The sequence below is a fragment of the Nyctereutes procyonoides genome, unplaced genomic scaffold, assembly GCF_905146905.1.
Source record: "Nyctereutes procyonoides isolate TBG_1078 unplaced genomic scaffold, NYPRO_anot_genome, whole genome shotgun sequence".
In the NCBI taxonomy this organism is placed as follows: domain Eukaryota; kingdom Metazoa; phylum Chordata; class Mammalia; order Carnivora; family Canidae; genus Nyctereutes; species Nyctereutes procyonoides.
The window spans coordinates 39,515,201-39,543,179 of record NW_026575126.1 but is presented as its reverse complement, the minus strand read 5'-3'; the positions used below and the strand labels follow the sequence as shown (position 1 = coordinate 39,543,179).

General features: G+C 55.4%; 1 protein-coding gene across 12 annotated transcripts; it reads right to left on the bottom strand.

Moving 5' to 3' along the window:
* Positions 1-109: 109 nt before the first annotated feature.
* Positions 110-27,298, bottom strand: FLYWCH1 (FLYWCH-type zinc finger 1). Of its 12 annotated transcripts, XM_055340541.1 has the most exons (15): positions 27,090-27,298; positions 25,131-25,248; positions 17,737-17,852; positions 16,064-16,238; positions 14,745-14,846; positions 13,566-13,709; positions 13,263-13,439; positions 12,543-13,007; positions 11,064-11,513; positions 10,692-10,955; positions 7,503-7,766; positions 6,371-6,643; positions 4,707-4,779; positions 2,721-2,855; positions 110-2,593 (listed from the first exon to the last, which is right to left on the bottom strand). In XM_055340541.1, the coding sequence occupies exons 6-14, from the start codon at positions 13,594-13,596 to the stop codon at positions 2,729-2,731; spliced, it is 2,124 nt and encodes a 707-aa protein (XP_055196516.1). In that variant the 5' UTR covers positions 13,597-13,709; positions 14,745-14,846; positions 16,064-16,238; positions 17,737-17,852; positions 25,131-25,248; positions 27,090-27,298; the 3' UTR covers positions 110-2,593; positions 2,721-2,728. The 12 variants fall into 12 exon arrangements, with proteins under 12 accessions (XP_055196516.1, XP_055196504.1, XP_055196508.1 ...); XM_055340529.1 differs by having other exon boundaries at positions 13,263-13,709; XM_055340533.1 differs by having other exon boundaries at positions 12,543-13,004; positions 13,263-13,709.
* Between the last annotated feature and the right edge of the window lie 681 nt (positions 27,299-27,979).

Below are 27,979 nucleotides of genomic sequence, written 5' to 3'. Positions count from 1 at the left end.
GCTTATCCCTCTGCCTGTGTCTCTGCCTCTCTCTCTCTCTCTCTCTCTCTGTGTGTGTGTGTGACTATCATAAATAAAAAAAAAATAAGAGTTGAGTTCCTTGTTGATATTTCTGTTATTCCTAGTGAAGTTTTTTTAATGCCATAATTGAAACATAATTTCATAATTGTTGCTCACCATCACGCAGAGGGGGCGGGCACACAAATGACCTGCTCCGGTGGTGGAGACATCCTACAATGGGGCTTACTGGGGGAAAGTAGCAGCAGAGCAGGAGCAGGGAGGGAGCGGGCATTGCCCTGCCGATCAGTCTCCATCCATCCACTGAGGCGCCAGCTTCCTGGCCACCTGCCCTTGTGCACTCTGCTCTGTGACGGGAGGGGCTCTGGACTCTGGAGGAAGCAGACCTATGGGAGGAAGCATGCGGAGCTCGGAGCAGCCATGGGGCACCCAAGGGGATGGCGGTGTCAAAATTCCTGTCCATCTGGGAGTCAGTTCAAGTGCCACAGAGCATCCGTGTGTCCTCTGAGGTCCAAGCAGGAGCAGAGAGGAGCACGCAGGCCCCCGTCAGCATGAGTGTCCAGGAGTGAAGAGAAGCCTAGGTCCCTCTGTGACTCTCCTTGTGCTGCATCCCAGAGCGCAGCCAAGCTGAGGGCCATGGGACTTGAGAATGAGGAACTCAGTGTCCCTGCAGGTGGCTTTGCAGGTTGCAGCAGCTGTGGGGACTCAGCACTTCTTGCTGGAGCACCTCACGCCTGTGGGGGGCTCCCCTTCCACAGTGGAGCTGAGCAGACTCAACTGGTAGAGGCACAGACTCTCCTCCAGGTGTGGCCACTGCCCGAGGGCATGCGTATGTGTGACACAAAGATGGATCTGGGATTGGGTGTCCTATCTGTTCCCACAGGGCTGTGTCTGGCATCGGCCGTGGGCAGCTCATTGTCTCAGGGCAGCATGCTGTGTGGCCAAGAGCATTGCTTGAAACGGCCCCTGCGTGGGGCGTCCACTGCTGAGGGCCGTCAGCACAGGGGTCCTCTGGCAGACACCTGCCTCCTACCTGCTACGTCCCTGCACCGTCCTCTCGACCGCTGCCAAGGCTGCGAGGCTAGGGCCCCATGGGGCTGCAACTGGGTCAACTGATGGGGCACTTATTTGCCTGGGAGGGGAGCCAGGGTCTGATTGGGGGTCTAAGTGCCCTGTCCTTGGGGTAGTCATTCCATTTCCAGCTTGCCCCAGTTTCTGAGAGTGCGGTGGGGCTCAGGGTGAGGGGCAGCAGCAGAGAATCGAGGTGTTTCAGCGACACAAAGGCAATGGCCAGCTGGGGCCGCAGCCCTGTGTGCTTGGAGCGGACCCCTTGGCCACTGCTCCAGAGCACCCCCACCTGCTCCTGCTCCAGCTGACATCTGGGCCAGGTACCTGGCACTGCCTCCTGTGTGGGGGTCTCTTCTGGGGGTGCCTGGCCAAACTCCATCACTCCCAACCTTGCACGGAGACACAGTGCGTGTGGCTTCACAGCGGCCAACTGTCCTTGCAAAGGGGACGTGGGCGTACATACCAGTTCTACACGGTGAGATATAAAAGAGGGTTTATTGGCAGCAAATCTACGCGTGGAGGGACAGTGGGGTCCCAAGCCGTCGCTGCTCCAGTGCCAGACAGCAGGCTCCACAGCCAGCTATGCGCTCTCTGTACCTACAGCTGGCGGTGAGGAACCCCGTGGGGAGGCCGCAGCCCAGTCAGCCAGCAGCGGCCTCTGGAGCTCTGGGCCACACCAGCCTGCTTCTCCTCGGGCCTGCGAGGCCAGCTCTCTGTTACGCTGCCAGATGGGAGAGGCGGGTGGGCCTCGCCGCCCCCTGGGCCTGCCTGTCGTCCTGCATCACACAAATGTGGGCAACCCAGACGTTGCTGGCCAGTAGCGTCTGTCCGGGACTGGCTCCCGCTGCGGGGAACGCCACATGCTACGGCAATCGCGGACCCTGGCTTTAATTTCAGTCGGAAGAGAGCAAAGGAAAGAGGTGCTGAGAGGGTGTGGCAAGGCCTCTGCTCTGGCCTGCCCTGCTACTGTGAGGGGTGTGCGGACGCCGCCCTGGCACCCGTCCAGAAACACCTGGGGAGGCGACAGCTTCACGGGGCGCTCGGCTGGAAGCAGCAGGAGGCTCTCAGTGCGCCCTGGCCAAGGCAGGACCCTGGGAAACGGGAAAGTCCTGGGCAAAGTCCCAGGCTCTGGAAACAGGCGGGCGTTTGCAGCTCAGGGCAGCACAGTGGGGAGGAGGCGTCTCCGTGTCAAGAGGCTTCTTCGGACCTTCATGGGCCGGGCCCGTCCCCGGTCACGCACACCTGCAGCCGCCAGCTCCTGGCGCTCCTGCCTGCCCGCCCGGAGACGCCGTCCAGGTATGAGGCCCTTGGAGAAACATGAAGGCCAGTGCTTCGGACGAGTGGAAGAAAGTCTTTGTGAAGCAGAATCTAACTGGGAGGGTAACGCCAGGGGCCTGGGTACGCTCAGACCATCCCTGACGTCGGCAGCGTGGAGGCTCAGCCGCTCGAGTCGGGAAGGAGGCTGGCCTCACTGGGCCCGCTGTCCAGCTTCGTACCGTTCACCTGCCTGGTCACAAAGAAACACACGTTCATTATAAAAATCCAAAGGCGGCAGAGGTGGGCAGTAGAGGAAGTCTCCTCCCGCCCGGAGATAACCAGCTGGTGCTCACACACGCTCAGGACACACGTCCTACCATTTCCTTTAAGAGGGGAGGCTGCTCCAGGGTTCCCGGCTCTCTCTGCAAGCCTGTCCTGGGGGGAACTGACACTCCTGAGAAGTCGTATCTCCCACTCGGGGAGTCCTGGGACGTGCCCGGGCCTCTGAGATTCTTTGCCAAGAAACAAAAAGTTCTCTATTGCCGTGATGGCTTTGGAAAACGTGGCAAATTCTCTGACACCCGCCATTGCAGGGGAAGGAGCTGCCTGGCTCCCAGGGAACAGGGCAGGCAGGCAGGCCGCGGCCCCAAGTCACCGGGACTCCCTCCTGGGCTCACTTGGCTACACTGAGCGGTCATCCTCCTGCCACATCACCTACCCAGGTGGCTGTGGAACCAGGCGCCCACCCCCACAACCGCTCGGAGGATGTTCCCTCTCTCCCCGAAAGTGCTCCCCCCTCCTTTCCTACTGTGGGGGGAGCTTATGAAGGGCCAGTGTTGATCCTTGGCCAAGCGTTTTGTAGAGGGCACCATGGTCGCCACCGTCCGGCCAGGCTTTTCTGGGTGGGAAGTTGTCAAACAACTCCATCAGTCTCTACCTGGTACAGGTCTGCTCACATTTTCTTATTTCTTCCTGGGTTGGCCTTGGCAGCTGTTCTGCCACTGCTCATGCCGTTCCCTGACGACCCTCTGTGTGTGCGGCTCTTCCTGTGGAGTAGGCAGTCATGCCCCGCTTTCACTCTTGATTTTAATAACTTGATTCTTCCCGATCTTATTTTATTTTACTCAAATAGTTTTTTTTTAGTCACCTCTACACCTAACCTGAGGCTCGAACTCATGACCCTGAGGTCAAGAGTCACATGCCCCTCTGACTGAGCCCGCCGGGTGCCCCTGAGTCTTCTCTATCTTTACAGACCAATTTTGGGGGAAAAAATAAAAATAATAGGAAAGTAAAAACCAGTTTTGGGGATGATGGAGCTAAAGGTTCGGCAATTTTGTTGATCCTTCCCAAGAACCAACTTCTGGTCCTGTTCCTTTTCTCTCTTTCATTAATTTCTGTTCTTTTTTTTTTTTTTAAGATCTTATTCATTTATTTGGCAGAGAGAAAGAGAGAGAGGGAGAAAGAGAGAGAGAGCGAGTGCGCACAAGCATGGGGAGCGGCAGAGGCAGAGGGAGAAGCTGACTCCCCACAGAGCAGGGAGGCTGACACGGGGCTGGATCCCAGGACCCCGGGATCATGACCTGAGCTGAAGGCAGACGCCCAACCATGAGCCACTCAGGCGCCCCTCATTCATTTCTGTTCTTTTTTCCCTCCTGCTTTAGCATTGCTCTGTTTCTCTATCCTAGTGTCTAACTAACATAAGCATAAGTTACGGACTTGGGATCTTTCTTCTTTTTTCATGTAAGTCTTTCCAGCTATACTTTAAGCTCTGCTCTGCTGTCCCCCGTGCGTCTTGCTGTGCTGGGTCTCCATCCGCCTCGGGATTTCTTCTCAGAGTCTCAGTTATTCTGGATGTTGATTGTCCCATGTCTATAAGTTTCCAGCTTTGTCTGTGTTGCTGATTTCTGGCTTCATTCCACTCTGAACAGATAATGAGCTTTGTGTGATTCCAGTCCTTGCTGTTGGACGAGGCCTGTTTCACAGCCTAGGTTCTGTCTCCCAGTGAGTACTCCAGATGCTCTTGGGGGGACCACCAACCGCACTTGCTGGTGGCCTCCTCCTTGCTCTGCTCACCCGCAGATCACTGTCTTGGGGGGAGAGAGCTGTCATGGTGGAGGAGCGGGGCACACAGCCCACAGGCGTGTGCGCGGTGAGGCACTGCGGGACCCGCTCCTGGCCCACTCAGGCCTTCAGAGACACAGCTCCGGCCGCCGTCCTTCCTCCAACCTCATGAGAGACCCCATGCCAAAACCGCCAGCCCAACTGCTCCTGCCCACAGACTCTGAGAGAGACAGTAAATGTTTGCCAACATAAGCCACTACGTGTTGGGGGGACTTGTGGTGCCCGAGACAACTCACAATTACCCACACAACTGCTGGCTTTCCGGAGAACCAGGCTGGACGCACAGCTGCACTTCCGGTGGAAGTTTCACCTTTTCTGAGGAAACAAAATTGAAAACATGGATTAGTAATTCTGTTTTGTGTTTATGATTTTCTTTTTATTATTATTATTATTTTTTTATGTAGGCTCTACACCCAGCACGGAGCCCAACACAGGGCCTGAATTCACGACCCTGATATCAAGACCTGAGCCGAGATCAGGAGTCAGACACTTAACACACAGAGCCGCCCAGGCACCACCCCCCCTTTCCTTTCTTAAGTCTTCTCTACACTCAGTGTGGGACTTGAACTCACAACCTGGATATGAAGAGTCACGTGTTTCACTGACTGAGTCAGCTGGACGTCCCATTAATTCTTTTCATATTGAAGCTGCTAGAGCCAAAAGTACATATTTTGTAACAATGACCTCACCTTGAGGATAAAGAAAACTGGGTAGAGTGACTCTGATTTGGGTAGTCACTGGGAATTCTGGTTTTCTGAAGCCCCAAACTACTCGTGCCTGGTGAAAGAAGCTATTTGGGACTCTGAGGGTCAGCATTCAGCCTGTCATTCATCAGAGGAGGACTGAACAAGTGCCCTCGACTGCGCCACAGGTGTCCCACAACTTCTCTTTCTTATTGTCGTCAGACAGTGGCTTTCTCCCAGAAACCTCCTTTTTAAAAATTTTTAGTTATTTTTTTTAGCAGAAATCAAATTTCTTTCAGTTGTTTTATAGAACTTGGATTCGTTTTTATATTTTATAAGATATGGCCCTTATTATTCACATGAATTCATATGAAACACAAAAATGCAGGGCACCGGGGTGTCTGGGTGCCCAGTGGTTGAGCATCTGCCTTTGGCTTAGGGCCTGATCCCGGGATCCTGGATCACATCCCACATCGTGCTCCCCACAGGGAGCCTGCTTCTCCTTCTGCCTGCGTCTCTGCCTCTCTCTGTGTCTCTCAGGAATAAATATAATCTTGAAAAAAAAATGCACGGCACCTGGGTGGCTCAGTTGGTTAAGCGTCTGCCTTTGGCTTGGGTCATGACCTGGGATCAAGCTCGCATGCGGCTGGGCTCCCTGCTCAGGGGGCAGCCTGATTCTCCCTCTCCCTCTGCCGCTCCTCCCGCTCATGTGCTCTATCTCAAATAAGTCAATTAAATCTTTAAAAAAAAATGGTTCCTAAAGACTAGTTTTGTATTCTGTTTATATGAAGGAAACTCATTTTCAGCTCAATAAAATTAATTCTTGGCAAAATCTTGTGAGCGTGCATGTGTACATGTGTGTGTGCATGTGTGTACACACAAATATTAGCTTGCTCTTTTTGGAGCAGTCTCCGTTTCTTCATCTGATTTTCAAGAGAGACTGATCTGTAACTAGTCAAGACCTCTTAGAATAAATGACAGGAGAGGAACCGAATTAGAAGGGAAGTCGTCTTGAGGATGGGAAGGATCTAGGGAAGGATTGGTTTTCAGGTTCCAGAGAAGGCGTCAGTGGACAAGAGGTAGGAGAGTCTGGGGTCTAAAGGCTAGGGCACAAAGCTCCTCAGATGGTGCCTATCCCGAGTGGTCTGAGCCTTGGGCTGGCAGAGACGAGAGGCCCACGGCTCTTTTGTACTCCCAGATCTGACCCCTGTCCCGGGCTGTACCTGGGTCCTCCTGCGGGGCCACGCTGGGGAGCTGCTCCCGCTGCCTCAGGGCCTCCAGGCCTGCCAGGTCGGGCAGGTGGCAGTGGCTACGCATCACCGTCACCAGCTGGCCCTGGGTGATGGCCCGGCTGCGGCAGCCCAGCCGGGCCTGGTCCCGGCACATCCAGTACACCTTCTCCCCCACCGCCTTCTCCTTCCTGTAGAGGAAGGACTTGTACACCAGGAACCTGCCCCCAAGGGACGTCCTCAGGAACTCCAGAGGCTGGAGGGCTCCTGGAAGGAATGTGGCAGCATGAAAGGGGCATCTCAGAAGCAGGATAAGAGCCTGGGCTCCAGGCTCAGAGACTGTTTCCTTTGTGCCCCAGCCCGCCCCAGGAACTGCAATCCCCCCGCAGGACCCACTCTGTTGGCCGCCTCTCCACCAGCCCGTGCTGCAGGGCCCAGGGCCCTGACACCCTCCAGCACAGACTGGCTGTGTGTTTTTCAGGGCTTTGGTGCTGCAGGGGAGGCTGGCCCCATAACTGCCCAAAACCTGAGCTTTCCTGCAGGCCTCCCCTGAGCTGGAGTGGATTCTACACCCGGGCCAGCCCTCCAGGTCAGAGGCTAGGCTGGAACATTCAGCCGGGCCCATGGTTGGGGCCCCATGCACCTGGGCCTCCTGGCTCCATCTCCACCCTCCCCTTGTCTAGCTGGCAACCAATCAACTCTCTCTTGAGGCTTTTAACACTCTGAATTGAAAGGTCATGTGATGTTGGGGTTTGGGTGGCCAGAGAGAACTGGGGCAGGGGAGGCAGGAAAATAGACATGAGATACCTGGAGAGGGGAGACAGAGGGTCCCTGAAGTCTAGGGGCATCGACCCATAAACGATGCTGAGCACTTCCTGGAGGTGATGCCCTGCCACCCCCTGCCCTCCAGCTGTCTGAGTGGGTTCTTCTCTGCTGACGGCCAATCCCACACCAGCAGCGGGCATGACTGTGGAGCCCAATGCAGCCCTGCCCTTAGGGAGCTCACACGGGGGGCAGATAGAACAATGTGCATGGGTGCCCGTGGCCACCAGGCATGGGCTGAGGACAGAATGTCCCAGTGGGGAGACCGCAGCACCTGCCTCCCTCCACACCCTCTCACTCGCACCTGAGCCTTCCCTCTGGGCCGGGCTGGGGATCTGCTCCCGCTGCCTCAGGGCCTCCAGCCCCCCCAGGTCGGGCGGGTGGCAGTGCCTGCGCATCACCATCACCCGCTGGCCCTGGGTGATGGCCCGGCTGCGGCAGCCCATGCGGGCCTGGTCCCGGCACGTCCAGTACACCTTCTCCCCCGCTGCCTTCTCCCGCCTGTACAGGAAGGACTCATATACCAGGAAGCTGCCCCCCAGGGGGGTCCTCAGGAACTCAGGGCCTCCTGGGGAGAAACAGGAGAGGTGGGTGGGGAAGGAGAGCTGGGAGCTAGGTCTTGGAGTTGGGCAGTGAGGTGATGCGGGCCCCTGTGTCAAAGCAGGAACAGCATGGCCCCTGGGGTGAGGCCCGCCGCCCCATCCCAGGTCGTCCTCCCAGGGAGAGGACATGGCTCTGGACTCCAGGGTGCAGGGCCCCCACTTCCCAAACCCAGCCTAGCCTCAGGTCCCAGGGGCTCTCTTCTCAAGCCTAGGAGTGAAGGGAGGCGGAAGCCTGGTGAGGCGAAGGCCCCTGAAGGTGGGAATCTGTCTCCCTCCTTGTGGGGCCTGCAGGGAGGTGGTGGCCTTGCTGTGACCGCTGACTTCTCCTAGGTTCCTGAGATGGGTGGGGGTGCTCATGCAGGGCTGTTCGGTCCTGGCATAGTTGGAGGAATATGCATGGGCCCTCTGGGTCCAGGAGAGAGATGGGGGCTGGGGTGAAGGTGTGCATTGCAGCAAGAGGCTACGGCAGCATGAGGTCCCCAAGCTGAGCGGGGATGTGACCCAAGACGCTGGGAGGAGGCAAGGAGTGGCAGGGCCAGTGGAGGGTGAGGACCCAGAAGGCGGCTGTGCCTTCCACCCTGAAAACGTCCTCCCAGGCACCGGGACCACAGAGGAGCGGGTGACAGACTGGGGAGTCTATCGGGGCTGCAGAAGCCACTGGGGACGAGTACGTCGTGGAGACGCAGGCGGAGGAACTGAGTATGTGACCGCAGGGCTTGTCTTCGCTCCCTCTGCAGCCCATGACAACAGGCAGTGAAGAGTGACAAGAGCACAGCACTCCAGGCCGGGGACTTGGAACGGAGAAGCCCCCAGAATGTCAGAGTTGGGGGGGGGGGCAACTTGGCAAAGCAGCCTGGGTGGGAAGCCATCAGAGCCCAGGGGCGAGCGCCAGGTGGAGGACACAGTCTTTCCACAAGTGGCATCCAGGGCAGGCCTCCACCCATGGGCACAGGATGGGGCTATTTGTGTGGAGAGCAAAGAGCCCAGGGGGCCGCGCCCAGGGGAAGGGGCAGCAGGTGCCTGTGTCCCCAAGGCTGGCACTTCCCGCCCACCGCCCCTGCCGGCTCCCAGAAGGCTGGCATTGGGTGAGATGCCCAGCGGGAGGCTGGGTACTGGCCCACCCGCAGACCCACAGAGCCAAAGTCAGGGGTCTCAGGCCACAGTCACCACTCGCACTCGCAGGCACCTGACTGCAGGCCCCTGCTCAGCACCCCGTACAGAGCTTGTGAGCCTGGCTTGAACAGGAGCAGCCAGAAAGGGTCACCAGACACAAGAGAAGCTCCACCCCGAGGGCAAAGGCCAAAGCAAATGCACCAAGCCACGGCACAGAGAGTGAGGGGGTGACACAGCCACCGCCACAGGCCGGACAGGTGACAGAGTGAGTGCAAAGATGTCCAAATACGACAGCAGAAACTTAGATGTTACATGGAAAGATCGGAAGGCAAAATGGAGGAGCTGTCCCGGGCAGGCACGCCGGGAGGATGGACATCTGGCCAACAGGAGCAACGGAGAGAAGCGAGCAAGGAGCAGAAAGTGCCCGGGAACGGGAGAAAGAGAGCACGACTTGCGATTCCTGCCTCAAAGGCCCTCAGCCCAGCCAGGTGTCCCAGCGATGGAGACATGACCCCAAAACTTCAACAAAGCAGCAGCATAGGCCTAGGACCCGTCCTCTGAAAGCTATGGTCGGTTCAATGTGGAGACCAGACAACCCCAGAAAAGGACTCACGACAGCCACTCTCCATCAGGCATCCTCGGATGTGTGTGGTCCCCTAGGGTGGCCCCAGGGCCTCCGCAGGACAAGGGAGTAAACCGGGCAAGAGAAAGAGGGGCCTGGCGGCGGGGCACAGCCAAGGGGGTCCCGGGAGGACTGGAGCCAAAGCTGGAGCTGCCCCCGGCCTGGCCGCCCCGTGCGTGAGGCCCACAGACTAAGCAGCTACTGGATGCTGGACGGCTGAGCAACAGCCTCATGAGAAGGACTGGAGCCGTGCGGGCCTGTGTGCCACCCTGAACAAAGTTCCACAGGGACCCCCCGCCCCCAGGTCAACAGGCCAGCTGACAGAGGCAGTTTGGAATCAGGGCAGCGGACGCCCTGTGAGCAGATGGTACCTGGGGTGGGAGTCGGGGTGAGGACGGGCCGGCGCTGCCACAAGCCTTGGAGCCTGCACCCCGCGGACGCAGTCACACGGAAATGGAATTTAAAAAAGAGAATCAGAGGGATTAAGACCAGAGTGCTGGAGTTTGAAAGAACTTTGTGGCCAAGACTGTAAAGGTGACTCCGCTGACTTGGGAACCTAAGGGACAGGGGCCCCCAAAGGATGGGCAGAGTTGTGGCGGGGGGGCAGGTGGGCAACTTGGCAAAGCAACCTGGGTGGGAAGCCAGTGAGGACATCAGAGCCCAGGGGCGAGCGCCAGGTGGACGACACAGTCTTTCCACAAGTGGCATCCAGGGCAGGCCTGCTGGGCGGGCAGGGAACACTCCAAAGCACTCTTCTTGGCAAGATGAACACAGGAATATTGACCAGAGAGACAAAACGCCAGGTGGACAAAGATGAAGAGAGCAGGGCTCCGACTGTTGTCATGGGTCCCTTACAGACAATGCCATTGAGGGAGCAGGGCTGGAGGAGGGAGGGAATGTCCCCTCCTGCAGGATGTGCCGGTTGCGGGCCCTGTGTCACCCATTCACACGGGGCATGCGGGCAGCCTCTGATGAGCTTCCTCCGGAAACCCTGCCGCGGAGGGGGGCCAGGGGCAGGGGGGCAGAGCACGCGGAGGGTGGCAACCACAGTGCCCCCGTGAGGACGGAGGATGCTTGCTGGGGGCCGCGGGGGGTCAGAGGGTGAGGCTGGCCGCCCAGGTTCCCTGCTGGCTCCGAGGCCCACCCGAGGTCCTACCTGGGCTCCCCCGCTGAGCTCCCCCCGGGCGCTTCTCCTGCTGCCTCAGGGCCTCCAGCCCCCCCAGGTCGGGCGGGTGGCAGTGGCCCCGCATCACCATCACCCGCTGGCCCTGGGTGATGGCCCGGCTGCGGCAGCCCATGCGGGCCTGGTCCCGGCACGTCCAGTACACCTTCTCCCCCACCGCCTTCTCCCGCCTGTACAGGAAGGACTCGTACACCAGGAAGCTGCCCCCCAGGGGGGTCCTCAAGAACTCAGGGCCTCCTGGGGAGAAAAAGGAGAGGTGGGTGGGGAGGGAAGTGGGAATTCCGGGTCTTGGGGCCCCCTCCTACCTCCCTGGGCCGGCTCTGGGTCGGCAGGTGAAGGACTCACCCAGGTCCTCGTCCTGGTCCTCAGCAGGGGATCCTGGCAGGGCTGGGGGCTGGGCCGGGAGGACTTTTGGGCGTTTTCTAGGCCGGGCTCTGCTGAGAGTCAGGGTCCCGGGCCCCCTGCGGCAGAGCAGGCTGTCCACGCCTTGAGGCAGCTGGTCCGCCTGGTCCCCAGGCCTACCAGGCCTGGCCTGCAGCGTCTCCATGGCCTTCTCCTGCTGCCGCCGGGCCTCTAGGCCCTCCATGTCAGGCGGGTGGCAGTGGCCCCGCATCACGGTTACCCGCTGGCCCTGGGTGATGGCCCGGCTGCGGCAGCTGTGTAGCGCATGGTCCCGGCAGGTCCAGTACACCTTGTCCCCCACGGCCTTCTCCCGCTTGTAGAGGAAGGACTGGTGCACCAGGAAGCTGCCCCCATAGCACGTCCTCAGGAATTCCAGGGGGGGCCGGAGTTCTCCTGGAGGAGGAATCTAGGGCAGTCACAGGAGGCAGGCCGATAGGAGGCCGAGGAGGCAGTGGGTGGGCAGCGCGTGCCCCTCTATGGGGACATTTCCTGTAGCTTCCCCCAAGTGGGACGTTCGTGGGCCCCTGTGCATTCCCACTGACCCCCACCCACTGACCCAGGCAGGAGGTGCAGTTCCTCTCCTGGAGGTCAGTGGGGAGGCCACAGCTCTTGGTGGGTAAACATCACATCCAAGCTCATGCACCCGGGAAGGACAAGCTGGCTTTGACTTCACAGCCTATGTGTTCAGTCACTCCTGGTCATTCTTTTTTTAGGGTTTGTTTGAAACTTTTATCTATTTTTGAATAACACATGGACACGCCATAAAATACAAATGGTGGCAAGAGACACGCAGTGAAAAACAAGTGTTTCCCTCCCCCTCTCCATCCAGTACCCAGCACAGCAGCTGCCCTAAGTCCTTAAACCCTCGAATCTGGGTCAGGAGGGAGCCAGCGCTTGGGACCGAGCCCACCTCCCACTTGCTGGTAATAAAAGCCTCAAAGAAGCCTGCAGCTTCCAGGCACTCAGCGCCACGATCACGGGACTGGCGCTGAGCACTTCCCGCGCATCACACATCTAATCTCTCTGGCATCTGAGCCATCCCTGACAAAGCTCCCGACACACCAGAGGTTCAGCACATGTTCTGACACCAGGTGGGGCTGGGCTGTGACTTGGCCCTGGCCCAAAGCTCTCCCCTAGGCTGACCTTCCAGAACCTCATGGGTTACTAGGACTACCTGGGCCTGTTAAAACTCAGGTTTCTGGACCTCACACCAGACCGTGCTAAATCAGAAAGTTCCAAAAGGACTTGGGACCCCTGGTTCTATCCCATGGGCTTAAGACATATTTATATCTTTTAAATATGATATCTTGACTTTGAGCACGTTAGAAAACCATGTGGGATCCCACATTTCCACCTGGGCACAGGAAAAGGCCCATGGGTACTCATTGGCCCCAGAGTGGAGCCCACGTGTGGGGCACTTACCAATCCCCAGTGTCGGGCGTTTCTTGGGGGGCAAGCTCAGCAGCGACAGGGCTCGTAGCCCTTCATCCTCCTCTGCAGCAGGCTTGCTTAGCACCAATGTGGGGGCAGGCTCTGGCTCCTCAGGGCACCGCCACGGGCCCACCCCTTCTAGCGGCTCCTCCACTCGGCCTCCTCCGGGACCCTCTGGGTCCCCCAAGCCTTCAGGCAGGGCTGGGCTAGGCGGCTTCTGTCTCTGGCGCCGGGCCTCCAGGCCTTCCTCATCAGGTGGGTGGCAATGACCCCGCATCACTGTGGCCCAGGGGCCTCGGGTGATGGCCCGGCCCCGGCAGCCCAGCTCACAGTGCTCACGGCACTTCCAGTACACCTTGTCCCCCACGGCCTTCTCCTGCTTGTATAGGAAGCACTCGAGCACCAGGAGGCGGCCCCCGAAAGGGGTCCTCAGGAACTCCAGGGGCTTGGGGGCTGCTGAGGGCAAGAGAGGGTGGGGTGAGCTGGGATGGAGCAAGGCTTCAGGTCCAGGGCACGGATGGGAGTGAGGGCAGATGCCCAGGGGTGATATCCTGAGATCATCACACCAGCCTAAGACGGCGTCCTGTGGTTAGCTCAGGTCAGGGATGGGACCCCAAGGCCGTCCCCCTAGAAAGGGGGCGCACAGAACCTCTGTCTGAGCATGTGAAGCCACAAAGAGGACTGGGCCAGGAGCAGCAGCCTGGAACTCACCTGTGTCTGGCTTGCTGCGATACTGCTCAGGGGCCTGGAGGGTTGGCTGGACTGCCCCCACTTGCTCCTCCACTGTCAGGATCTGGGGCATCCTGGCCAGGGTGTCAGGGCCAGACATCTCCAGGGACACAACACAGTGTCCTCCTTCAGGCTGGGAGTCCACCCCATCCACGTTCTCTGTGGAGACGGTCAGCAGGACCAGTTTAGAGAACTCTTCAGGCTTCGTGGGGGCTGTGGGAACGACATCTGTGCCCGGCTCAGGGGACTCCGGGGACGGCTCCTGCCCAGCCTTCACACTCTCACCCTTCTGCTCGCTGGGCTCTGGCAGGGGCATTCTGGGACGATGGCCTGTCCCGCAGGCCACGCTCAGGCCCTGGCAGAGGGATTTCTCTTCCTCCTCCTCCTCCTCCTCCCTGGTGGGGAACTTGGCGGTCCGGGGGCTCCGTCCTAAGGGGGGAAGCAAAATCCATCAGTGGAGGCAACTTCGGGCCTGGTGCTCAGGAAAATGGATGTAGGTGGAGGTTGAGGCAGATGCGGCTGCCTCAGGGCCCGGGGCTGACAGAACAGAGTGGGAGCACCCCGGGGGGTCGGGGCTTCTGTGGGGCTGCCCCTACCTCTCGCAGACCTGGCTAGGTCACCTCCCCGCCCACCCTGCACCTTCCTGTCTGTAAGATGTGCTGCCTGCAGGGCTCTCCAGGGGCTGCAGGACAGAGGCAGGGGGAACCCTGAGCTTCTAGAGAGAGAGGCCCCAGGGGCAGCCCTGGTAGCTCAGCGGTTTAGCGAAGGGCCTTCTGCCCAGGGCATGATCCTGGAGACCCAGGATTGAGTCCCACATTGGGCTCCCTGCATGGAGCCTGCTTCTCCCTATGCCTGTGCCTCTGCCTCTCTCTCTCTGTCTCTCATGAATAAATAAATTAAAAATCTTTAAAAAAGAACTTATATAACTTAATTAAAAAAAAAAAAAAAAGAGAGAGGCCCGGGAGTGCTGGAGCTGTGCATGGTGGGATGTGTCTTCACAGGTTTTCCCATTTAACCTGGCCCCGTGTTACAAAAGCCGATCATTCCTGGTGACCCAATTTATGGATGAGGACACCGAGGCACGCCAGGACGGCCAACAGCCCTGAAGTGCAGAGCTGGGCGGCTGCCCGAGGGGGATCCAGAGCCCGTCCCCGCACGGTACCTGGTGTGCCTCATCCAGGAGGACAGTAACTGACCTTCCCGGCCACCAAGAACCAGACAAGAGCACTCGGGACATGGGCTCAGCCACGGACCCCCCCAGAAGGCCCAGTGGCCTTCGTCCTGACAGTGTCACAGGGACACTGAGGCGGGCGCCTGCTGGCATGTTGCACACCACGAAGGGGAAGCGTGGCTCCAGGAGGCGGCACTCTCTGGCCTCACAACGAGACCTGTCCCCCATCCTGGGCCAGAGGCCCTGGACCACCCAGCACTCGGGAGGTGCCGGGGCCCCAGGAGGGCAGTGACCTTGTGCATGAGCCAGTGCTGGCGCTGCCTCAGCTGGGAGGCGATAGGGCCGCAGAGGTGTCCAGAGACTCCACAGTCACTCAGGGCTCCGTGGCTTCTGGCCTGGAGAAGCAAGCGGGACGTTATTATGCGGGTAGAGCTAGCCTGGAGACGGGCCCTGGGGTGTGGGGTGAACTTTTTTGCTTTCTTGCGGAACTGGGTGGTGGGTGAGTGGCTGGGTCTTTCCCAGCTCTCCTCAAGAGCCCAGAGGAAGACTGGGCCCTCCCTCACATTTCAGCTCTCCCTTTGTGAGGGGTCACCCTCATTTCCAAGTTTTGCTACTCCAATGCCCTCTAATCCCCTACTCCTGCTCCGAAGTTCCCTGGTTGGAGCCCACATTCAGCTCCCCAAGGTCTGGTCAGCCTAAGGGCAGGGCTGCAGCGTCCCTGTCAAGACACAGCCACGCCGAGGGGTGCCTCATCACCGCCCCCCCCCCCAGCAGTCCATGCCTGCCCATCCCAGGGCGCAGGGAGGCCCATCCCCGGGGGTCGGGGCGGGGTTGGGGTGCAGAGACTCCAGGAAATCTTCCCGTAACGGGACAGCTGATGGGGAGTCCCGGCTGGCCTGCCCTCCCGCATCAAGCCCTGTACGAGCCAAGCCCCTCTGCCCCCGCGAGCCCTGCGCATCTGCCCCCCAGCCAGAGGCCGTGCCCGCCTGGGCGGAGCCGCAGAGCCGCTTGGGCGGGAGGCCCCGCCCCCGGCCCGGCCCGCCCCCGCGGATTGGCCGCGGCGCTCGTCGCTCCGCCGGGAGCCCGCCCCTTGCTCGCGCGCCCGGGGCCCCACTTCCAGGTCCCCCGCACTGTCCAGTCCTGCAGACGCCCTCTGGGGTCCCCGCGGCCTCCGGCCGGGCGGGGACCTGCCTCCCTCCCGCAGGAGGCCTCGGACACGTCGGGCCGGCCGGAGCGAGGCCGAGGCGCTGCTGTCCACACAGCGCGCACTCCTCCAGGCCTGGGCCCACCCCGCGGGGCGCCGGGGGGTGGGGGACGCTGCGGGGACTCAGACACGCCATCGGCTTCGGCCTCCTCGGCGCGGAGGGCGTTGGCGGGACCAAGAGCCCCCACACTCCCAGGGAACCGGGCCTGAATCATGGGTACCTCGAGTCAGGAGACCGTGGAGTCTCAACTACAAGCCGTGCTTAAAAGGCTTCTAGGATCCACGCACCTCAAAGAATGGAAGGAGTTCCAGCGCGACAAACGAGCTATGGCCAACCCCCACCTGCAAAAAAGCGTGTGTCCAGCGGTGACCTAGAACGTGGATTGGACTGACCGTTACCATTCTCACCTATTAAAGGGCCCTGGGGGGATCCCTGGGTGGCGCAGTGGTTTGGCGCCTGTCTTTGGCCCGGGGCGCGATCCTGGAGACCCGGGATCGAATCCCACGTCGGGCTCCCGGTGCATGGAGCCTGCTTCTCCCTCTGCCTGTGTCTCTGCCTCTCTCTCTCTCTCTCTCTCTGTGACTGTCATAAATAAATAAAAATTAAAAAAAAATAAAATAAAGGGCCCTGGGATGCAGATTGTCCCGTGACCACAAATCCTCCCATAAAGTACGCAGGCCCCTTTGCAATGTGGTCTTGAATCTGGACTGGCTCCAGCCCAGATGGGTCACTCCGGGTGACTTGCTGAGTGTGGCAGAAGCAGGCTGTGGGGGTTTGGGAGTCCTCCCCCTCAGGCACCCGGCCCTGAGACTGCCCAGCTAGGAAGCTGTGGGAGAGGCCATACGTAGGGACGGAGGCACTGCCAGGCACCGAGGAAAATCATCCTGCACCGTCCAGTCCTGCAGGCCCCCCAGCTGAGGGTAGCTGCATGAAGGGGCCAGAAGAAACCAAGCCGGCCGGCGCCGATCCTGCGTGGTGGCCAGAGGAATGGCCTACCCATCTTCGAGAACACTGATCAGTGACAGACTGTTATTTTAAGCCAGTGATACCAGGGTCATTTATTACGCAGCAGTAACTGATATTCTTGGCTGAACTTGGTGGGTTTTGGCTTTTTGATGGATGGAATACTAAAGACTGTGAAACACACACAAAAGTGCCTTCACATGAACTTCATGTGCCATGCTACACAAATGTTAAATCCCTCAGTTGATCATGTTTAAAGGGCTGATAATTCAGTGAGAATAAAAATAGTAAGCACAAAGGATAGCAATGAGAATTATGTATTTAAAAAGTGTAATGCAAAATGTAAAATAAGCCAGTCACAAACACACACACACACACAAAAATAAATGCTCTATGATTCCACTTATGTGATGTCACTACGCTTGTTAAATTCACAGAGGCAGAGTCAGGTGGTGGTTGCAGGGTGGGGGTGGGGCGGGAGCTGTTCAGTGGGTGTGGAGTTTCAGTTTGGGATGATGATGAGGTTCTGGCAGAGGATGGTGGTGATGGTGGCACACCCGTGTGGCGTACCTCATGCCAGCGAGCTGTGCACTTAGAATGATTCAAGTTGTAAATTTCTGCGATATGTATTTTAACACACACACACACACACACACACCTGTAACAAACTACATGTAGTAATGTTCCATTTACCAAACACCATGGGTGAATGAGGTTCTTCAAAAAAGGCAGATTTCAAACTAAAGTTACATCTCCATGATTCAGACTGTAACAATTTTATCTGTTTCACAGTTTACTCCTTGAGGGTGGATCTCTTCATAAGCTGTTACCACTCTTCACTATCTGGATGAAGCGCATACATATTTTATCCTGATTTGGAAATAAAAGGATCTCCACCCAGATCCCTTGACACAGCCTCCACCCCCGCCTTGGGGCCCTTTCACCACCATCTGTATCCTGCTGTCTCTGGTCACCAAACCTCTCTGCCTCCTGTAGTTCTTTGCATTGGGACCACCAAGTTTCTTCAGTCTCCTGTGTCCTCAAACACCTAACAAAAGCCCCTCCTTCCCTCAACAGTTTGACTTTACAAGAACAGCCCATACCCCTTCCTTCTTACCCTGGCTGTCCGGGGCTGCCCGCCAGCTCTGCGGACACCACTCTCTTCTTCAGCCACAATCATCAGTCCATACATCACCCCTCTGAACCATCTGCTCTGGCCTGTGCGTGGTCTACCTGTGCAACGGAATATTATTCAGCCATAGCAAGAAATCAAGTTCTGGCATGTGCTACAATGTGGATGAACCTTGAGAACATCATGCTCAGCGAAAGAAGCCCGGCACAGGAGTGCCTGAGTGGCTCAGATGGTTAAGTGTTTGCCTTCTGCTCAGCTAATCCCTGGGACCTGGGATCCAGCCCCATTTTGGGCTCCTGGCTCAGCAGGAAGTCTGCTTCTCCCTCTCTCTCTGCTCCTCCCCTGCTTCTGCTCTTTCTTTCTTTCTCAAATGAATTAAAAAAAAAAAAAAAAAGCCAGACACAAAAGATACCATACTATATGACTCCATTTATATGACATGTTCAAAACATGCAAACCCATGGAGATGGAAAGTAGATGAGAGGTTGCATAGGACTGGGGAAAGGAAGATTAGGAAGTGTTGATGCTAAGGGGTGTGGGGCTTCTTTTGGGGTAATGAAAATGTAAAACTGTTTGTGGTAATGGTCGTAGTTGTAGGACTGTGAATACACTGGAAGCACTGAAGTCTACACTTGATAGGGGAGTTGGATGGTATGTAAATCATATCTCAATATAACTTAGGGAAAAAAATCCTCATGGGGACTCAGGTCCGCAGGGTCACTTGGATGAAAAATAGTTTTGTTTTGTTTTGTTTGTTTTAAGATTTTAAATGCTTTTAAAGTAATCTCTGGGATGCCTGGGTGGCTCAGCAGTTGAGCGTCTGCCTTCATCTCCAGTCTCCGGGCATGATCCTGGGGTCGAGTCCCACATCAGGCTCCTTGCAGGGAGCCTGCTTCTCCCTCTGCCTATGTCTCTGCCTCTCTTTCTTTGTCTCTCATGAATAAAATCTTAAAAAATAAATAAAGTAATCTCTACACCCAGTGTGGGGCTCAAACTTACAACCCTGAGATCAAGAATTGCACCCTCCACCAAAAACCAGTTTTCTACACTGCAAGCAAGCCTTTTGCTACTGCCCTTGGCTTCCGCATCATAGGAGTGGCATGATTACATATGAGGATATTGTGTAAGTTGTTATTATATTGTAAAAACTACATAAAAATATTTTTAAAATATTTATTCATGAGAGAGAGAGAGAGAGAGAGGCAGAGGGAGAAGCAGGCTCCCTCCAGGGAGCCTGATGTGGGACTCTTCCCCAGACCCGGGGTCACGCCCTGAAGCGAAGGCAGACGCTTAACCACTGAGACCCCCAGGCGTCCCTATAAAAATATATTTTATTTTTTAAATAGTTTATTTAGGGGATCCCTGGGTGGCGCAGCGGTTTGGCGCCTGCCTTTGGCCCAGGGCGCGATCCTGGAGACCCGGGATCGAATCCCACGTCGGGCTCCCGGTGCATGGAGCCTGCTTCTCCCTCTGCCTATGTCTCTGCCTCTCTCTCTCTCTCTCTCTGTGACTATCATAAATAAATAAAGTATTTATTATTTTTTTTAATGCACATGTCTTTATTTATGACAGTCACACAGATAGAGAGAGAGAGGCAGAGTTAGGCAGAGGGAGAAGCAGGCTCCATGCACCGGGAGCCCGACGTGGGATTCGATCCCGGGTCTCCAGGATCGCGCCCTGGGCCAAAGGCAGGCGCCAAACCGCTGCGCCACCCAGGGATCCCCCTAAAAATATATTTTAAATGTTAACCTATTACTAGCAACTTGCCCCTGATCCTGCCGCTCAGAGGCACAGCTCTTTCCACTCTTGGGTTAGAGCCGTCCGCGTACTTCGTGTTTTCTGCGGCGCACCCTGCGCTCACCGCGGTGTCTGCTACTTCACCCCCACTTCACCGAGCAGACGGGGGCGCCCGGGAGGGATCGCACCCCCAGGTGACGCAGGCCCAGAGCGGGCGCGCCCGACGACCGCAGAAGCAGCGCTCCAGGGCAGCCCAGGTGGCTCAGCGGTTTAGCGCCGCCTTCAGCCCAGGGCCTGATCCTGGAGACCCGGGATCAAGTCCCACGTCGGGCTCCCTGCATGGAGCCTGCTTCTCCCTCTGTGTCTCTGCCTCTCTCTCTCTCTAATAAATAAATAAAATCTTAAAAAAAAAAAAAGAAAAAAAAAAAAAGAAGCAGCGCTCCAGGAGGACACGAGGTGGCGATGTCGCTCCTCACGCTGATCGTGGGGGAAAATGACCTGCCCGACACAGACGCTTCCGAATCAAGAATTCGGGAGCTCTCCCACGCGGCAGAAATAACTAAAGGTTTCCAAAAATGCTTGCATTTACAGGACTTACCAGTTAGAAGGCAGACGCGATTAACAAGGTCTACAAATGCTATCTTTTCGAAGCTAAGGTTTTCCCAAGACACAAACCCCAGTCGGGCTCAGACCGCCCTCTGCCCCCCACCCCAGGCTCTGGTCAAGGCCTCCAGTTCCCGCCTGCTTTTTTTTTTTGCTCCTTACGTTTTCTTTTTTTTTTTTTTTTTTTTAAGATTTTATTTCTTTATTCATGAGAGACACAGAGAGGCAGAGACACAGGCAGAGGGAGAAGCAGGCTCCATGCAGGGAGCCTGACGTGGGACTGGATCCAGGGTCTCCAGGATCACGCCCTGGACTGAAGGCGGCGCTAAACCACTGCGCCACCGGGCTCCCCATCTTTTGTTCTTAAAATTGTGGACAATGTGCATGAACTCCCTTCCCTGTACGTGGAGAATCGGGAGACAAGCTGGAAAGACAAGCTGCTCTCCTCGCTTGGTCATTATTCCTTTAATTCTGTAACTCTCCTGTGACACGTCCCATGAGAAATTAAAGGGTAATATAAGCAACAGAACAGAGAAATGAACAAAAATCGAGGATATTAAAACTCCCCGTTGTGGGACCTGCATAGCCTCAGACCTTCCCTCCAAGATACTTACTAACTAGCAGGGGAAAGGCAGTAACTCGACGGTGGGGAAATCATGCGGACACGCCACTAGGACCAAGGTCGACCACCTACTAGTCATAAGACACATCGACACCATGACGTCCTTGATGTCCTTGATGTCCTTGATACGATGCATCTAGAAGGCCACCACACTGTCCATGATGATCCTGCCCCAAGCGCACACCCCCACTTTCGTCAGACAAGCCATGTGGTGGGATGGGTACAAAACAAGTAACCAGGACACTTCAAAACTGCTGAGGTCATTGAGGCCAAGGGCAGGCTGAGGACCTGTCACAGACTGGGCCAGTTTGGGGGCGGGGGGGGGGACACGGGGGACTGAGGAGACACAACAGCTAAATGCCACGTGGGATGTGGGACAGAAAAAGGACACTGGAGACAAGCTGAAGACACCAGAGTCAGGTCAACAATTTGGGTGAATGCAACTGCACCCGTGTTGATTTCCTGGCTTCGATGGCCATGCAGCATCACGTGAGATGCTGACAATCGGGGAGACCGGGTGATGGGAATTCTTCGCACTATCTCTGCCATTTTTTAAAAGTCTAAAATTAACTCAAAAATTTCTTGAAAACCCAGGTTTCAAACTTATAGACACAATGGGAGTTGACAGAGAAAGTAAGTGACGGAGACCTCCTGAGTGGCAGGGTGAGGGAGAGAGAGGGACAGGGGAATGCTCTCCTGTCCGAGCCTCAGCATCAGTCCTGGGACCTGGAACCTCACCCAAGAACAAAATTCCTCCAGCATCAGCCCACATCTCCAGTCCAGTAACCCAACAACCTCCTTGCCAAGTGTCACCTTCATCCCTACTCAACATCTGAGGCCTTAAGTGAGTGGCCCAGGATGGCACAGCCAGTGCAAGCCAGACTCAAACCCAGGCCCAGCTGGTGCAGAGCTGAAGGGGTGCCTCACTGTGCCCTGGGCAGCTTAGGCTCGAGGTAAGAAGGCCAGTTGCAGAGGAAGCTGGTGCTCAGAGCTGCAGTCAGGCCTTCAGAGTAAGTCATCAGCTGCACTGATGCGTCCCTACAAACCAGCTATTTTATGGTTTCTCATAGTGACTTCCAGCTGATCTGGCCAATGGGCAGCGCAGTGGGACCCTGGAGGGTGGAGCGAGGATGCCAGGATGCCGTTCCTAAAACTATCTGCTTGGCATGGCTCCACCACTGCTGTGGGCTCCAACTTTGCAGGGTCCCCCCCACCTGCTGCCCTGGAAGCTCCACCGGCTGTGGGTGTGGCATCCAGCCACTACTACTCTGGGTCACTCACCAGTTCCTGTTTGGCCTCTCAGCTCCTCCAGCACCAGGGACTGCAAGGAAATTCCCAGGTGAGATCTTAACAGTAGTTTCTGTTTTCCCAGCTGGATCCTGACTGACACGTCCTTCTAGAGTCTAAAGGACTGTGATTACAATATTTGATATTTACCAAATACAGCAATGTGCCTGGCACGACCCAAAGGGCTTTGCATGCACTAACCCATTTTATCTTCCAAATCACCTTGTCCATTAGAGTCCACTGTTCTTTCACATCATAGAGGAGAACTATGGCTTAATCTTAGGTTCCTGTGACCAAGAGCAGGCCAAGAAAGACGGAGTCAGCGTTGAAGATTCCGGTGTCTGCCTTCAGAGCCTAACCTCTTAAAATAAGTTAAAATGTTCTTTTCAAATTGAGGATTCTGACCACAGGTATCAATGAAGTGGGTTAAGATTGGTGGTTGTCAGTCGGGGTGATTTGGTTCCCAGGCAACATTTGGCGATGTCCAGAGACATTTTTGGTTGTTACACCTAGGAGGCAGGGCATGCTACTTGGGTAGGGGCCAAGGATGCTGCTCAACAACCGACAGTGCCCAGGACAGCTTCTCCTATACTCCATAAAGAAGCATCCGGTCTAAAATGCCCTACTTAAAATCAGTGTTTAAAAAATAAGACGGAGGGACACGTGGGTGGCTCAAAGGTTGAATGTCTGCCTTCAGCTCAGGACATGATACCCGGTACCAGGATCGAGTCCCGCATAGGGCTCCCTGCAAGGAGTCAGCTTCTCCCTCTGCCTGTGTCTCTGCCTCTCTCTGTCTCTCATGAATAAATAAATAAAATCTTAAAAAAAAATAAAAATCAGACAGAATTTTAAAAAATGAAAGAGAATAGAAAGGGTGAATCCATATAATTAGGTTAGGTAAAGTTTCCATGCAAGCTTTATTATAATTAGTTGTGTGTGGGGATCCCTGGGTGGCTCAGCGGTTTAGCACCTGCCTTTGGCCTAGGGCGCGATCCTGGAGTTCCGGGATCGAGTCCCACGTCGGGCTCCTGGCATGGAGCCTGCTTCTCCCTCTGCCTGTGTCTCTGCCTCTCCCTCTCTCTCTCTCTCTCTATCATGAATAAATAAATAAATCTTAAAAAAAATAATAATTAGTTGTGTGTGTAATTCTGGTCTTCATAAGAATTCCCCTGGGCCCTTGATAAGAATGCAAATGCTTGGATTTCCATCTAAAATTCTGACAGCAGGGATCCCTGGGTGGCGCAGCGGTTTGGCGCCTGCCTTTGGCCCAGGGTGCGATCCTGGAGACCCCAGATCGAATCCCACGTCGGGCTCCCGGTGCATGGAGCCTGCTTCTCCCTCTGCCTGTGTCTCTCTCTCTCTCTCTCTCTCTCTGTGACTATCATAAAAAAAAAAAAAATTAAAATTCTGACAGCGGATCTGGAGAGGGATTCAAGAATCTGGATTTTTAACAAGTACCCCATGAGGCTCTGGCACCATGGACTGTGCTTTGAGAAACACTTGAATAGAAGCCCTAGAGAAATAGGTAGTTTGCTGCTATTGTGACGAGCCCAAGAAGGATTTGAAGGGTTTTTTGCCTGTATGCCCGGCCCCACACTAAGTACTTTATATACATTGTCTCATTTAATCTGCCACATTGTATATGCTCCCTCATTATTGTGTTAAATAAAATCATTAACATCTGTTTATTTGATATCAGTAGGAGAGCAATGATTTCATCTTTTCTGAAATGATTCTGTGACAATTTAACAAGTGTCACATACTTCAGGCTTATTCCGGGGACCTCAAGAATACAGACAAGAATTTGCTCACATTCGTAAGTGGTATACGTGAAATCTGGTGGAGAGACCTTTTCGAGCATGGCTTCCGTACCTTGGAAGAGCAAATACCAGACTTCTAAAAATCCCATCTGAGATTCCTTATGAAGGCTTCCAGCAAAGCAAACTCAAGAAGGCCTTTATGGTGAATTAACATGCCCGTACCTATGTAAACAACCAGGCCGAATCTAATGAGACCAGTCTTAGTTTATGATCAGCGGTAGCTTTCTTTCTTTCTTTCTTTCTTTCTTTCTTTCTTTCTTTCTTTCTTTCTTTCTTTCTTTCTTTCTTTTTTTAGCGGTAGCTTTCATTGAGGTTATGAGACTGTAAAGAAACTTTATGCCTCAATGAAAATGATGCATTGTCTAGAACACATCCTTCCAGGTTACAGGGTTCTAGCCTTCGAGCTATTTGTTCAACTCTGCACAGTGCAGATGACTGAGAATGATGCAAAATTATTCTAGTCTGTAGGCAATAAACTCTCTCTCCATGTAAGTAAGTACATGTAAATAATTCTTCCCACTTCAGAAGAAGCCAGTTTTGCCTCCCTGTGCACATTTATTTCAATATCTATAGTCTTCTAGAATCTTCTTTGGCTTCTCTTGTTTGATCTTTGTGGTTCTTTGGTTAGTGAGTTAAGTGAAAGCTTCCATATGCGTTCATTTTACATCTGTATGAAACACCTTTATTTCCATTGTTTTCATCTAAGGTTATACTTTTCTAATTGCTTGCGTCATTGGTCCTATAATCTCTGGTTCCCGTCAGAATTTTTTATTTTTTTTTCAGAAATTTTTAAAATTACACATGAAATACCAATCTGCATTGCATGCAGTAAAAATGGGTATTATGCTATGAAACTTTCATTTGTTATACATATATCTATTTATCCTAGGTAAATTTAAATGCATTTTTTACTTTGGATGGTCATTGCTTTGAGGTCAACACTTGGGTCCTTGCATTTGTTTTGTTAATATTCAATTTTTACTCACTAAAGATTTATTGACTGGAGTGTTTTTAAATCGGGCAGATGTAAATGGAGAGTTTGAAAACCTCACAGTTTATGCTTTGTCACTCTCTTATCTTCTCTCCCCTCCCCCAGAATTGAGGCACAAAGGAATTTGAGTGCAATTCTCAAGCTGCCTGCTCTGATATTGCTGTCATGCTGGTGGTCACAAAGGGGTCACTGTAAACCTAACACCCAAGAGACACACAGTAATACAAACTGCTAGGTGCCTCTCAGGCAAGCCCTAAACAGCAAGGACCCTGAAAGGCCGAGCCTCAGTCAGCAGCTGATGGTGGATCAACAGAATTACCTTCACAAACAGAGAGGGAGAACCACCATCCCCATCTGCCAGTACCCAGGTCCTCACTGCTGGCTTGCTGGGTGCCACACCTGGGGCAAATTCCATCGATTCTCTGGATTGATTTTACCTGTGAAACAGGAAAAGTGGCAAATGAGACACTGTACGGGAAATGCTTCTGTAAACTGTAAATCATCACACAAGAACAGAGTTCTTTGTCCGACCCAGGGGTCCTGATGTTTGAAGAAGCTCCTGGCTGACCCCAATTGCTGCCCCCCTCCCCCACACACTAATGAACTATGAGGGGTCAGAGGTGTGCATTGACTGACTCATAAGCTCTCCTATGAACTATGCATGCTCTCTGTGTGTGCACACAGGTAGCACTCCTGGGAGGTGCTGAGGGTGTGACCCACTCTCCCACCAGCCATCATGAATCTCTGTTCTAAAGCAGGGCTTCTTAACCCCAGCACCATTGGCCTTTTGCGCTGGCTACTTCTTTATTGGGGGCGGGGGGCTCTCCTGGACAATGAAGGATGTTCAGCATATCCCTGGCCTCTGCCTGCTGCATCCCAGTAGCACGCCTCAGCCCAACGATCGACATTGCTATACGTCCCCTGGGAACTACCGCTCCTGAGAGATGCACACAGCACAAGAAGGAAGATTCTAGCTCCAGGTCCTCCTAGTCCCAAATCTTTCAATCACCAGATCAGAAACTTAACTTTTTTTTTTTTTTCTCAAGTAATCTCTATGCCCAACGTGGGGCTGGAACTCACAATCTGGGCATCAAGAGTCACATGCTTTACCCAGTGGGCCAGCCAGCGCCCCAGAATCTTCGCTATATTTTTACTCCTTCCTTACCAGGCCTCGTGTGTCCTCAAATCTCGTTCTCTGTACACCTGGTCATACCACCTTCCATTGCATTCTCACTGAACATCACTTCAGGGCTTCGATCCCCACCCATTCAAAGGTCTTCCCATCCAGCATCCATCCAGCCCAGCCAATTCTCCCTTCGCAGTGGACACCGCTTAATCTTTCTAAAGCTGAACTTTAATTATTTCTCTCTCCAGCAAAAATCGTCTCCTTCTCCATTATCAACACTCCACAATCCAGCCCCAACCTCACACACTCTTCTCTTCTCCAAGTCCGACTAGCTTTTGGAAGAAGAGCAAGATAAACCCGATGGCATCAAATTAGAAAATTCAAATCAAGTCCTCAAAGTGATTCTGGCCCTGAGAAGCAGAAACGTTAAAATCTTAATAATATACCTTTTCTTTGGAATTGGAGGACACCCGTGATTATCTGATTATTGGAACTCAGTATCCCCCAAAGGCAGAGAAAGTGTGATGCTTGTTAAAAGCAAGGGTTTCAAAGTGTGGTCAGAACCAATAGGTCCTGAAATCAATTTCGTCGTTAGCAAGAGTCATTTGGGAAGCAAAGAACAGAATGGGATTAGAACAAAGGTAGAGCGGATCCGGCTGCATCGTGAGAGGCTGGGGTCATGTCTCCCTGGGAACTTATCTTTCAGGATCTACACATGCAGGCACAAGTTATGCACGTAGGGCATATTGTTAGTGTAGGTTGAGGCAAAAAAGTTTGAAAGTCACAACAGGCGATCTGCGTAACCAGAAGCGGGAGGACGGGTCTAATAGGCCAAAGTGCAAGGTCACTGGGACCTACAGAACCGCACGGATGGGACGGAGCTGGGTGGGCGCGGCGCGGGGCGGCGCCGGGGGCGGGGGCGGCGGGGAGCGGGCCGGGAGGGGGCGGGGAGGGGGCGGCGACCCTGGGGCTCCCGCTGCGGGGGTTGCCGGGTTGCGGCGAAGGAAGCGCGCCTGCGGTGGAGGACGAGGAGGCGGCCGGAGCGCCGGGACGCTGACCCGGGTGACACCCCCCTCCGGCCTCAGCAGTTCTCGGGGCCGCGGCCACGCCGTGGGACCCGGGACCCCCCCGCCCGCTGGGGCCCGTGCTCACCGGGCACCGGCCGGGCGGCGGCGGCAGCGGAGCCCTCCCTCTCCGGAGACCGAGCCGCGGCGGGTCCTCGGGCCTCGGCCGCCGCGGCCACAGTGTGCACCTCGCGGCCAGGCCCCTGCGGCCGCCGCAAGCCTAGCGCCCGCTCCCCGCCCCCACTGCCCTCCGGCCGGCCGGGAGCGCGCCACCCAGCTGCGGAGCCCGCCTCTCGGAACGCCGGAGCGGCTCGCAGCGAGCATGCGCAGCAGGACCGCGGGGCGGCCCCCGTTCCTCGGGCGAACTCCGTTTCTCCGGCTCTTCCGGGAGCGGCGTCGAGCAGGCGGCCTGGCCAATCGGCGTGGGAGGGAGAGGGCAGGGGCGGGCGAAGGGGGCGGGGCGAGCGCGGGATTGGGCGGCGGCGGGCGGGGGCGGGCCCCCGAGACTAGTGAGTCGGGGGCTTAACTGAGGCCGCCCCCGCCCAGCAGGCCTCGCCCGGGGCTCGGCTCGGTGCCCGCGGGGCGGGACGCGTGTTGAAATAGCGCTTGAGACCCGGCGTGTTCCTTAGCCAGCAGGAGGACATTTCCTATACACCTTCTTAAAACCTTCAGATGACCCCACCCCAGAGCCGGGCCAATTTGAGGTTCAAAACACAGGGAATAATCATAGCGGATTATAACTTCGAGTAAAATAAGAACCCACCAGCTGATACTGATCTAAATAAGCAGGAGCGCCTGGGTGGCTCAGTGGGTTAGGTATTTGATTCTTGGTTTTGGATGAGGTCATGACTTTGGGGTGCTGGGATTCAGCCCCTAATGGGGGTCTTTGCTGGGGTTAGAGTCTTCCTGAGATTCTCCCTCTCCCTCTGCCCTTCCTGCACCCCCACCCCGTTTAAGTACTCTCTTTTTCTTAAAAAA